This window comes from Numida meleagris, chromosome 4 (genome assembly GCF_002078875.1).
Source record: "Numida meleagris isolate 19003 breed g44 Domestic line chromosome 4, NumMel1.0, whole genome shotgun sequence".
NCBI lineage: Eukaryota > Metazoa > Chordata > Aves > Galliformes > Numididae > Numida > Numida meleagris.
In genome coordinates, this window is record NC_034412.1 from 15,605,443 (window position 1) to 15,618,675 (window position 13,233).

At 40.8% G+C, this 13,233-nt stretch overlaps 1 protein-coding gene across 1 annotated transcript in view; it reads right to left on the reverse strand.

Moving 5' to 3' along the window:
• NYAP2 (neuronal tyrosine-phosphorylated phosphoinositide-3-kinase adaptor 2) overlaps positions 1–13,233 on the reverse strand; it is a 100,804-nt gene that overhangs the window by 26,434 nt on the left and 61,137 nt on the right. The window contains exon 3 of the mRNA XM_021393707.1: positions 4,825–5,922. Coding sequence (XP_021249382.1) covers positions 4,825–5,922 — 1,098 coding nt within the window. The remainder of the gene's footprint in view (positions 1–4,824; positions 5,923–13,233) is intronic.

The following is a 13,233-nucleotide window of genomic DNA, read 5'->3' on the forward strand; positions in this document are numbered from 1 at the left end:
CCGTCCCTAGGGAGCGTGGAGACCCAGGAGCACGGCAAACAGGACGGACAAACAGGGTGCAGCGCATCAGAAGGGCACTGCGCGGCAGAAGGGCATGGCGCACCAGTTCGCGCAGGGCAGGTGAGCAGGGGGCGAGCAGCGCGTGCTGCTCTTCACAGCCCAGGTCATCAGCGGAATGCTCTCTGTTAGTACCAACACGGTCACCACCCAGTGTGGCAGGCAGAGGCAGAAATGCAGACGGGAGGCCCACCACCTCTCCGGGCTGACGTGCGCACCCAGACAGACCTTCTGAGGAGCGAGAGGGCTGCCCAGACCAATTTAGAGGTGGCGGTTTAACAACACACAGAGCTACATGGGGAGAATTTTCACTTGATTCATTTTCCAAATTCTTCTTCCAGCATACCTCTCCACCTAACAGGGACCCCAGGGCTGTTTTCCAGTTTTCTGGAAAACACCAATGTAAAAGAATAATAAAAGATAATTTCAAGTTTTTTTCCACTTTTACTCCATGAATGGCAGGGCCGTAGCCATTTGAAGTTGGTCCATTTTAACAAATTAAGTCATTTGTCCCTCTCCCTCAGTCCATTTGCACACTACTTGTCAGTTTATAATAAAATATTTTAGATTCCTAATGCAGTGAGCACCAGCCAGGAACAAGAAATCTTAACTATCATCCCAATTTTTAATCATTTCAACTGAATTTTCGAAGTAGCACATTCACAAAGTTCCTCCCTAACTGTGACTAAAGCTCAAGAGTGAAACTCTCTGTAGGTAAAAATAAGGTGCAAAGCCCTTCAGAGCAGCTACAGAAACATCACCAAGCTGCCCTGCACTGTGTGAGCTAATCTTATGTGTCATGGATAGACATAGAGCACACAACAGAGATGACTATTATATTCTGCAATTCATTAGAGGGAACACTTGAAAATTAGCTCAAAAGAGGCGTGAAGTTCCAAGGAAGTTAGGAGGAAACAGAAGGTTTAACAAATGAAAACAACCAACACACAGACAGAAGTGTTTGGTCACCCCTGGAAAGGGTTCACAGGATCAATCACGATCCTAGATGCTAACAGCACACAAGAGAACTTTTACTAGAACTCAGCACAATAAGTGAACAGCCTACAAAATCTAGATATGCATATCACAACTGCAGCTAGCGGATGCTGAGAGAGCTCAGTAGCTGGACTGAGGCTTCAGCAGAAGCTCCTATCTTCAGAAAATGTGGCCCAAAGGTGACAGTCTCCTTTGTATCACTGATTTATCCCAATTTCCCAGTAATCTAATTCCAATGAACTCTACAATAATAAAATGGAAGGGGAAAATAACGGAAAATGCCAGAAGAACAAAGAAAATAATACACAAAGGAGGAATAGGGCAGCTTTAACTCACGGGAAATAAGCTTTGTGCAGTCTCCTTCCTCAAAAAGAAACCCACTCAGAATTGCTACAATCTAAAAGACAGTGAATAAATTCTGAATTTGGACTCAGGTGCAAAATTTCCGCCAAGTCAGTAGCAGTAATAACAATAAAGATGAGAGAGAATTTTCTCTGTAACTGCTGCAATATTTTCCAAATACACTCAGCTGAATATAAAATGTAGGATTGTGCTTTTTTGGGGGAATAGCATATGGCAGTGAGAGCTTCAGACAAGTCACAGGGGGCTGAGTCTTGGAGGATTCAATGGGAAAGTTACTTGAGATGTGCTCAGAATAATTTCATAGTTTAGAAGCACATATTCTTAGTTTCCTAGCACAATTTCATAAGAGCCACTTAACTTCTGCTTTGTTTGTTTATTAGCCTCTGGATTCTGGAATTTGTTCTTTATGCTGAAACCAAATTACACTGAAGTGACAAATATAAAAACACGACAGTCCTTGTAAGTCTCATGCTATGCATTTGCTCTCCCATAGCTTAAAAAACTAATCCAAAACTGAATTACTTTAAGCTTTCAGCATGATTTACAGGAGCAAGATTTCTTCAACACATCTTGTTATTAGTCCAGTCTACGCACACTATCACTACATATGATCACAGTGTATAAATGTGACAGTTCGGTAGATTCCACTTTCAAATCCCACAATTTAGGTTTTTTTACGGTAGATCATTTCAATGCAAAATTGCAGGACATGAAATGTTAGTGCTGTGTGTGTTTTCAATGCATTTTAAAAGGACTTCTACCTCTCCAATATTTGAACACAAACCTGATCCCTCCTCAATGCAGTAATCCCATGAGATTAAGTCATACTGTAAATACCAGATGAATTACAATCGGATTAGATGGGCAGTCTGTTCGTTTACTCAACACAGCTGCGCTCCAGAGTCTTTTCACCACTAGTCTCCATTTATAAAAGGAATGCTTTGTCCCTAAAATAAATGAACATTGTTTCTATTTCACGACTCTTTTGTATTACCATTGCCAATTACATTACTATTACCAGTGACAAGGACATTTCTACTTCCTAAGGAGGAAGCAAAATGCTCCTTGAGAGACCAATAAGAAAGCTGTTCTTGATACAGATCCACAGGGCAAGATTTATTTTAAATATATCACTGAAATATCCTTTGGTAGCCCGCATTCTATTTTAGCCAAGTGGAATATAGAGAAGATCTTTTTGGAGTTAGGTATGAGAAAGACACACATTGATCTCCTGAAATTTCCTAGGACTTGGCAGATCCATCACAAGTATTTCCATAGGTTCCAAACCTAGTACTTCTGCCTACATCAGTAAGCACGAAATCATCACATTTATGAGACTCAACGGTAGTTCTGGCACAGCTTGTGGTTTAGAGAGAATTTCTACTAATTTATCAGTAAGAATCATGTTTTAAAATGTTCAGACTTGTCTGCACTTTGCCAAAATCTCTCTACCTTTTCACTACAATTATTTATAAATGTCAAAACACATCCCTCATAATTGTTCCCAATTACAGAAATCACCTTGCCATTTAAGCTTAAATTTGCTTCCATCCAGCACACAAATCTGGTGTTATTGTCTTTTAATAAAAATCACTTCATAAACCCTACTGAATAATGGAGCTAAGGCTTTCATATAACAATCTCTGATTGCAGGCCACAAAAGTATTAAAGCAAGATAAAACCAATATCTTCCCTGACTCATATTCTCAGTATTCTGCCAACTCCACTCTCACCTCTACCTTCTGATTTCAGAGCCATTATTCCTGGTTTTCAGAGAGCTGCAAGAATAAAACTGGTGAGGGTGGGGCAGTGGAACCAACCCAGCTCAAGCCCTCTCACCAAGCTCCTCCATACTTCTTGTCTGCACATGCTCAGCAGCTTGGAACAGTGCTGTCAGCAGGCCCACTTGAGCTGGTGGTGATCACAGGCACACAGGACCCAAGCGAGCTGCTTACCAAGGAGATGTATTAGAAGGACACCGCTGCACTTGCCGGTACTGCAGGTACCCTGTGATCAACCACTGCTCACCTGAGCTTTTGCACCACCAGCATTAGGCAGACCTGGCCACACCAGCCTGGAACGTCTATGATCAAAAAGCAGAGGTGAAAGGCAGGTGACCACTGTCCATGAATATCCAGACCAGTGTTCTTGTGAGTCCCCTAAGTATGCCCCAAAATGATGAGACTAAGAAGTTCATCCCTGACCACGCTGCTATCAGTAATGCAACAGAGCAGCGTAAACCCAGTGAGTGGAAAATTCACCTCCCATTTCTATTAATTTATTAGCCTGGAAACAAGAAAACCTCCTTTTAACAGACAGAAGCCACAGTGATCTGTCACGTTACAGCTGCCAAATAGGTAAAATGTAGCACTTGCACAAACATAAAATTGGTTGCTCTCTGAAAAGAGCTTTTCTGTTAGGCAGGCATTAGGATTTCAAAGTCATGAAGTGATTTTATGGAAGTCACAGGAGAAAGTATACTGAGCACACTTTGCTCTCAGACAAAAGGTGTTATGGCTGAGTCCCAAGCCGAGACACTGTCTTTGTGACCACTGAACACGAACTCTTATTTTCAAGAGAAACACTGGTGCCAGGATCTGCTTTCACTCACACCTGTGACTCCTGCTGATTTCAGTAGGAGTTTCCATATTTCACTAACTCAGAAGAAGTGCTTTGTGTAAATCTGAATGCACATGGGACAATGGTTTTATGATACAGTGTATTCAAAGTCAATATTGGCTTAAGGTTTTTCTACACAATTTCCTCCCATCCTTTCCTCTCTGTGTGAGTGATGTGCTTTAGGTCATGTTGGTTTTCATATTGATTCACAGTATGGCCTCACAACCAGTCTCACTGTTACAGCTGAAAGAGATACTCTGGCATGGTACAGGAGGAGGCAGTGGGAAGGAGAGGAATGCTTTAAGCTGGTACCTCTGGCTTCCACCATACATGTAGTGATTTCTGGCAAAGTTAAGGGTGATGAGTATAGGCCAAAAGAAACTAATGCCTGGATATTTCACTACAAGTTGCTCAGACAATCATCTTAGCACCCATCACAAAACTAAGAAGGTGAGATACTGAGAAGATCCTAACTCACATCGGACCACTACGACTGTGGAAAAGTTAATGAAAACTGACTCCTATTGCAAGACCAAGCCATGAACTGTACTCCTGTCTGACAAGATTCTGTAGTGTGGTACATATTCTTAAAAATATTTAAGATATAACAATACAAAAGCTAACTTTAACAACATTCACAGTTTTAATAATAATCATTTTTCTTCCAGTTACAAGACAATTACATATGGAATTCAGTATTTGCTTTTTGCCAAGTGTTAGATTTAATAAAATACAGTGGAAGTTGTTATTCTATGAGTAAGAATGAGAAAAATTGTATTAAGAACTTACTTTCTGCAGGTTCCTTAGATCTTCTGCCACTGGAGGATTTCCTCAGGAGACTTCGTCCTGAGGTAAAGAGGCTGGTTAGTTCTTCCAAAGGACTGGTAGGTGTCCGAGAACGGGAACTGCTCTGAGATGATGATCCATAGGTACTGACTGAGACATTTACCATCTTCCCTCCTTCTTGCAATGTATTTCTGGCTGTAGAATGAGGCACTGATGGAGAGCTTCTTGAGAGACTTCCTGAATGTACAGAGTCATAAGGTGGAGGTCTTTTGAGGCTTAAAGGGGTAAGAGACCTACCCATACTGACAGGAGAGGGTGAGGCAGAGTGACTTTTAGGATAACCATGTGGAGACTGTGTTCTGTATAAGGTAGAAGGATGAGGAGGCGAGGAGGTGTGCCCAGGGGTGCTAGTTCCATGAGATACCATCTGCTCTTTCTCCAGTTTTTGATGGCCTGGTGTATGAGGCGGCAATGAAGATGGAGAAGCTCCAGCTTGTTGTTTTATGTAAGACACATTTTCTAGGACGGGAAGCTTTGTGACCTCTAGCGGAGTTAGAGGAGACTCATCAGAATTTGGGGAACACTGCACTGGTGCTGGTGGGAACACCAGCAGCGGAGGTCTGTGAGAAAGCAGATTTGGAAATGGTGGGGGTATATCACAAAGCAAGCCCTTGGGAGTAGATGGCACTGAAGTCTTGGTGAAATCGAGGTCAGGCACTGTGGGAGTAGCACACTGAGAAGAACAAGTGTGATGGTCATATTCACATTGACATTTTGAATCTTGGCCTACATCATCAAATATAGGGTATTTCATCTCCTCATAGACTGCTTCACTTTGGTCATCTTCATCTTTTTTGAAGTCTCTGAGTATATTCCCAACCATTTCAATATAAACAGGCTCTTCCTCCTCTGTGTCTGGGGCAGGACTGCTGACTTGTGACAAGGACGCATCCCTAGTGAGTGGTGTCTTCATAGGGCCATGCTTTTTGATGTAAGTTTCATCAAAAGATGTGCTTAATTGAGTGTTTGGATTTCGTTTCGGCTTAGGAGGTGGAATCTTCTTTGTATATTCATCACTGTGAGGTCTTGGTTTGGCTGACACTGAAAACAGAACAAAATACAAATTCATCAGAAATATTTAACAATCTTTGTCAAACATAAGATCTCTGAAACAGCCTTATAATTCTGGAATGGATTTCATGGGACCAGCTTGTTGCTGGCTCTCTCTCGTATTGTATCTGTAGAACGCTACAAAAATAACATCCTATTCAAAACACTCCTAATCTTCCCCCAAGAGGGTGTGACTCTTCAATAGTCAGCAGCTAGTGAACATTTCCCTTCCTCTGAGACAACTGTTCCCTACCAAACTCTTTGGACAGGAGGACTTTCCATTTTTAATTATTATGCTTTTGAAATATCACAATGGAATTTTAAAAACTCAAAAAGTTGCCAAAGACATAAAATTAAGTATCCAAATGAACTTGTAGCTGTAGGAGAACACTTAAGATCCTGGACATTCACACTGGAATGACAGTGACGCAACTCTGCAGTAACACAGTGATGAATCAAGACTTTTTTGTTTACAGTAACATCTTGCATAAAGTACAATTGTCTCAGCACTGAAAGGGAAAGGAAATGCTAACATAAAAATGTCCTGTTGTGATAATCCTAATCATTTATCTGAATTCAGTCATATGAATACACAAGACTTCAGTGAAGTCAAGAGAAACAAAATACCTCGTAGAATCAGATCTTTCTCAAACAGGTTTATTATGAATCAGATCATTTTACCTATGAAATTAGAAATCAAAATATTATTATGAAATTCATTTGAAAAGGTTAAGGGTTTCTTAAAATTATCCTTGATGAATTAAAGACAAATGAAACTCATTTTGTTCTCTTTGCACAAATACTTTATAAAATATCTCATTAAATGTTGGGGTTAATAGAGTATCTCATTAAATATTTAGCAGAAGTCAGTTTTTATTCTACATGGATTCAACAAACTAATTCAGAAATGAAATTTACTACACATACTGAATCTATTTTGTATTCCTATAGGGTAAACAGTTCTTGCACTGAAGGCCTTGACACCTCATTGATAAGTTTCTCAGTTTTCAAAAACTCCTAAACTGCATGCCAGCTTAGAATGGCAGCCTTCTGTTCTTAGCAGATAGTATTGCTCTCTGCAATTTGCTGCTACAGATCGGTCGCTGCAAACTCAGCATTCAGAGAAATTTCCAGCTACCATTTGCTGACCCAACAATCAGACAGCAGCTAGTGAATATCTGATGTTAAACCAACCAGGCAGCACTCATGGAGTTAAAAAGACTCCTTTTGAAACAGCCTCCAATGTGTTCCCAAAGCCAGTGGCTCCGCCAGCTGCAAGGCAGTGTTTTCATAGCCTGCTAGGACGGCGGCTGCTGGGGGAAGGTGCCTGCACTGTTGCATTTTCCTGATGAGCTTTAGTCAATGTCAGAGGCAGATTCAAACCCAGCATTATGGCTTTGTTATTCTTCTGCTTTGATCTGTTAAATAATTCTTCGGTACTTCTTAAAAGGCATAGCATTAACGGCAGGTATTAAACAAGATCCTAGGTTTGCTTTGGACTACAGAGACTTGTATATATGTATGAGCATACAAATGAAATAACAGGAGCACTCTTCACCAATAACATGCACCTAACATACAACTAATGTGCAACAAAGCAAAAAAAAAAAAAAAAGAAACCTAGCCAGAAATAAAAAGAAAAAAAGAAAAAAAAACACAAAGAATGAAATTATACTTTCACAATGGTTCCAATTAATCTGCTCCACTTTGCAGCAGGCTAGGGACATGCAAAAGCTACCGCAGATAAGCACATTTGGTAGCTTGACAGTTTTCACTCTGTGGATATATCCTAATGTACTTTAAATTTGTCTTTTTAATTAACCCAAATTAATTTTCTTGAATGTCTTAAGATAGACTTTGGGGAGTGAGATATAGGCTATGTGAATCATTTGGGCTTTGCAGAAAATATTACTCCTGATGTATTTGACAATGTGATCAGATTTTTCTTGCTCTGCTTCCACCTAAATCACCATTTCCCTTCCATTTAGAATACTGTTTGTGTATCACATTCATACAAGTTCTACTGACATCAACTTGAGCTCAATCCTCTCTCCACACCCTCCTTAATCTGATTTACAACTCTGGCAAGTGCAATCTTCTTCAGATTGGTGTCATTAAAATGAAGAGACCCTCAATGAGACCAGCACAAAATGCCTGAGCGCTTCTGAGCATTTTGCCCAGGACCTGAACTCTGCATTGTAACAGCTAACAGGTTATAGACTTGGCTGCATTTGGAAATCACCTGTTTTGTAAGAAGAGGCTCTCTGCACATTTCAGCTCTCTATGCTCCATGCACATCTTTAGCGCATACCTGAGATATAAGTGCTTCCCATTCCTCTGCCATCCTTAGACCCTCGTTCCCTATTCTGTCTTCTACATCTCCTATGCCACAGGCATCACACACAGAGCTCTGCCTCACAGCTGTATCTGCACACTTCCATCTTTTATCTGGAGCGATGTTAATGACGGGAAAAGTAATAAAAAATGCCCTTGTACTGGTAGTCATTCAACTGATATGTTTACCTAAAAATAACTAAAAGTGCTTAAGAACACCAAGTTTTCCAAGAAATTGCTGGAAATAGCATCTTCCTCTTTTCTCCTTCCATTTCCACAATTTTTATGCAAGCTGATGAGGTTCTGCCATGCAGCCTATGTCCCTCCTGAAGTGCTGGGGTTTACACACACAATATTCAGACATTATTATATTATAGACAAGGAAATGAGAAATGTCATGGAAAAATGAGTGACATTCTGCCATCTTGTCTCATAAAGTATTTTTGCATGGGTTGAAATTAACTGCTGCACTGACACACACAGCATTCTCATCTGCCGTCACACAGTATGTAGCATTAGCCTAAAATATCTTGGTGACATTATCAACAAAAAGGTCAAATGATCTGGCCCTGCCATATGATCCACAGCATAAAACATGACAAGGTGAAAGGTTTGCTTTCTTCTTTCTATTCAAAACGTTCTTTTTCTGCCAGTCTCCTTGATTAAAGCATCTATTTCCAGGAGATGGTATGTTATGAAGATCCTTTTCTCTCCATGATAAAATGCACTATTAAAAATAAAATTTTAAACAAAATACCTTAAATACTTTTAAAAACTTACAGAGTTACCTCCTATATGCTTCTTAGTATTTACATTTAGTCCTGTAAGTCTTCCTACAGGATATACAGCTGCAAAGAAATCTTTTATTATGATTGGGAAGAAAGGAGCTGCTCAACACCGACTGGGAACTTCCTTCAGCTGCAGCGGGGCATTCAGGAGATGAACAGAATTATCTTTAAGAATGCTATGATGTGAGACACTATGTTTATTGAACAAAGGTTTTTACTCTGAAATGCAGCTCCATAGCAAGGGCTGAATTCTGCAGCACCTGTGGTTATGGAACCTCTGCACACAAACTCCTGCTCTACTCCCAAATATCAGAGGAAAAAATAGGAATCCTGAAACTGAACAGAGCTGTGCAAAGCTAGCAAAAGGAGCAGGGAGTATTTGTACAGCTCCTGTGTTACCAACATTTGGCAGGGATACATGTGCACAAATGCTGAAGCCCTGGCAAGAGCCCATAGCCAATGAAAGGAGATTATTTGGCAATCTCTTGAGAAGAACAGGCAAGATTGCTTTAAGTACTTGACATTTATCAGGCAGAAAAAGCATTCGGTGCCTGCTGGGAACATAAACTCCTATGAAAAGCAAACCATGCTGACATATTGGTGATACACATACTGCAGTGTCAACTGCTCTAAATATGGGGTAATTAAGTGCTTTTCAACGTGGATTACCATGTCCCCAGTTTGTTTGTCCCTGATAATCCACCCTGAGACCCTGCCACCAGTACTTCATTGCACATGGGGCCTGATCCAAAGGTAAATGGAAGAAATATGAAAGTTCCTGCGGACCTCTGTAGGCTCTGATCTGGGTCTTGCTTTCTCAGGATGCTGCTCTGACAGCCACTGCTGCCACTGAAGGATGCAGCTCTTCCACTACAGGGATTGTTTGTTCATCTACTCCAGCAAGCTGGGCACTCCTATGAGTTGAGGGATACCGAGGCACGAGTACTTCTCATACTGCAGTTGGTCTGTAAATTGAGTTTTTCTTTGTGGAGAATAGCAAAAATCTGCCACTGCTTTTTCTATTAGAAATAAACTTGTTCTTTGTAAATTCCCACAGGCAAGAAAACCCAATTAATCTTGACACTGTGTGTCAATTTCTTGTTCTACTTATAAACAGATAGTGAAGTGTTAGGATTGCTCACGGGGAGTTCCCAGGATGTGCAGACAGTGAGAAGCAGCTCGTGGCCATGGGTTCCCCAACTACCTGCAGTCCCTGTGCACTGCCTCAGCTGGGAAGGGAAACAGAGGGCACCAAGGTGATGTGCTCAGCTGAAGGCTGCAGAGCGTCATATATTCAATATTTGGAGAGTTTCTCCTGAATTGGGTGTTTTCAAGACCTTTCCTCCCAAAACAAAAGCTTGTGGATTTTTCTTTTAATCTCCAAGCAGGGCAATTCCCTTCCGTTCTCCCTCCGCTCTCTACAAATACCACATCTCCTCCAAAAACAGCCTCAGGGTTCTCCCAAGAGAGATTTTTGTCTTTCAGTCAACTATTTTTCTCACCGCTTATGAAGCCAGAGGGTAAGATGAAGGTGAGGACTATTTCTCTCTCTGTCAGGTGCCACTTCCCTAACTAGACATGCAAAACTGCCTCACGAAGCCCCTGCGGATGCTTTTACTGCAGAGCACAAAGGCAATTCGCTGCCAGGGTTGCAGGGACCAGCACAGAGGTGCTTGGAGAATGGCAGTTCAGCAGCCACCAGGGAGCTGCCACTGCTGCCCAGGGTGTGGGAGCTCAGGTGCCGTGCTAAGGGCTCTGTCCTCAGCATTCTGAATTGACAAACCCACCACAGCTAAAGAACTGGAAGCACTGCCATCCCTGCAAACAAAGCCCAGCTTCACTGCGTTCACACCTGTTGAGCAGCAACTGCCTGTATTTATTAGCAATCTAGTACCAAGCAATTATCTGCCTATACTAAACTGAAAGGAAAACCAAACACACAGGCAGTAATAACTTCAGTTCTGGTCTGGAAGCAAGCAGCACAGTGCTTAAAATAGCCTTATAGAACCCCAGTGAATAAGCAGAATATGACATTTCTGAAATGAGATATTTGTAGCACAAAGGTTACGCATAGATTTCAGATGTGCCCAGATGATCTATCTTTCATAGTTAATTTTGGAAATACAGAACGCTGCTTGCCATCCTATCCTCTTGCAGCATTTTTTTTCTTTTTAAGGAGAAAGTGAAATACGAAAATATGGTATCACATTGGTTTTTTACTCTTTGCTTACTGTATAAGGAATGAGTAAAAACATGTGAAAACTAAAATGGATTTAGTCATTTTCAATTGTCTTTTAGGTGTTTTACTAGCTTTTGTAGTTTGGAGAACAAGCTGATTTATTGCACTGTTCACTCAAACGGAATAAAAATACATGTAACAGTACAATTCCTCCCTTTCAATTTCTGCAAAAGGCCACAGCATTCAATTTCTTTCTAAATGAAGGAATGATTTGAGGCCTAACAAATTTTTTAATTCTTAAAAATATTATTTTAAATGCAGAAGAAATTAATCATGCTGCATTTTGAGGGATACCTCTATCAAAAAGAGCCTCCAGGACTGAAAGGAAATGGAATTTCTTTAATTAAACCCTGAACTTGCTGGGTACTGAACCAAAGATGCACAGATCCTGATTCACAGCACACAACTGAATGGAGAAAATCCAGCACTAGGGCAGCACAGAACCTATGTGTGTATGCGTGTGTGCAGTGTAAGCTCAAGACTGTAAGGAACCCCACTGGCTTTTATGAAATGAACTGCTTGTTCAAAGGTGCACCTGATCTGAAAGAGCATTTGTGCACCAGTGCTTATACTGGGTCTGATTTCATTATCTCTGAAGATGAATTTTAAATATTCTTAGTGAGTCTGAATTTAAAACGGCACAGTCCTCTGAACTGTGCAAAAGATTGGCACTCAGGAGACCTGAGTTTAATTTGTATCCCTGTCACAGGCCCCAGGGCCTCGGATATCATTTCAGTCCTGAATGCCACTTATTCACATCTGTCTTTTGCCAGTTTGAACTCTAAAATGTTTTAGGAAATGTTTTTTTTACTGTTGTTTATATCAACCTTTGCACAGTGGCTCCCATCATTGCAAAGCCACAGTAGAAAACAAAAGCAAACTTAAATGTATCTACTAGAAACATCTTTTCTTCTCCAAGGAATTTTCAGTGGCAAATATTCTTACACTGTGAAAAGCCATAAAGCACATGCACAGACACAAACATCTTAGCAAATGATCACAGAAACATTATCAGTGGGTTGGAGTAACATCAAAGAACGAATCTATCATGAAGAAAAACTGGCCTTCAAAACAGCACCATCCTTATGGATGTGAGTCTTTTCCCTGCAAGTTAACACTTTTCTTTTCTAAAACATGATAGTAGGGAAGAGCAAAGAGGGAAAGGACACGAAAGGAATAAAAGAACCATCTGATTCACTGAAACATCTTTGCAAGCAGTAAGTGCCTTCAGCACAATGATTTCACACAGGACATATTTCTTCCCCATCCTGGATCTATTTCCTCTTACTGGAAGTTATTTGGGCATTTAAAGAGGACAAAACTATACTCAAAATGAAAGGACTAAAAGGCAACATTCTAAAATGATACTAATACTAAAACAATAATCCATACTAATACTAAAGTAATCCTCAGATGTCTCGAGGCTGTGATTAAAAAGACTTCCTGAAAATTACTCAGGTCACTTTATTTTGGCTACAACTTCTTCCAGCTTTTAAACTGAATGATTTCTGCTCCAATCCAAGTGACTTCAGTAGCAATATTCCAGGACTTAACGCCTATACAACAGCAGAATTGGGCCCTGCAATTAAATTAAATTTTTCATTAATTCACCAATACAACTAAAGAAGCCAATAGTCACCACGGTCAGAAGACATGCTGCTGCCGTACTCAGCTTAAGTCTGTGTATCTGGGCCACAAAACCAAATTTGCAGCACCAATGCCATGCTCTTTACATGCGATAAATGCCAAGTGAGCCACATCTGCCAGAGAGCCACAAAAGCCATCCTGCTGCCAGAGCCTGCACCCAGCAATCCTTTGCTTTGTGTTATCAAGATGAGGGCAGATCCAGAGATGCCAGGACATTTCAAAAACTTAGGCACTCTGGAGTACCAGCATGCCGGAGGGAGTTTGTCCCCAAACTGCCGGGCTCCAGGGCAGAGT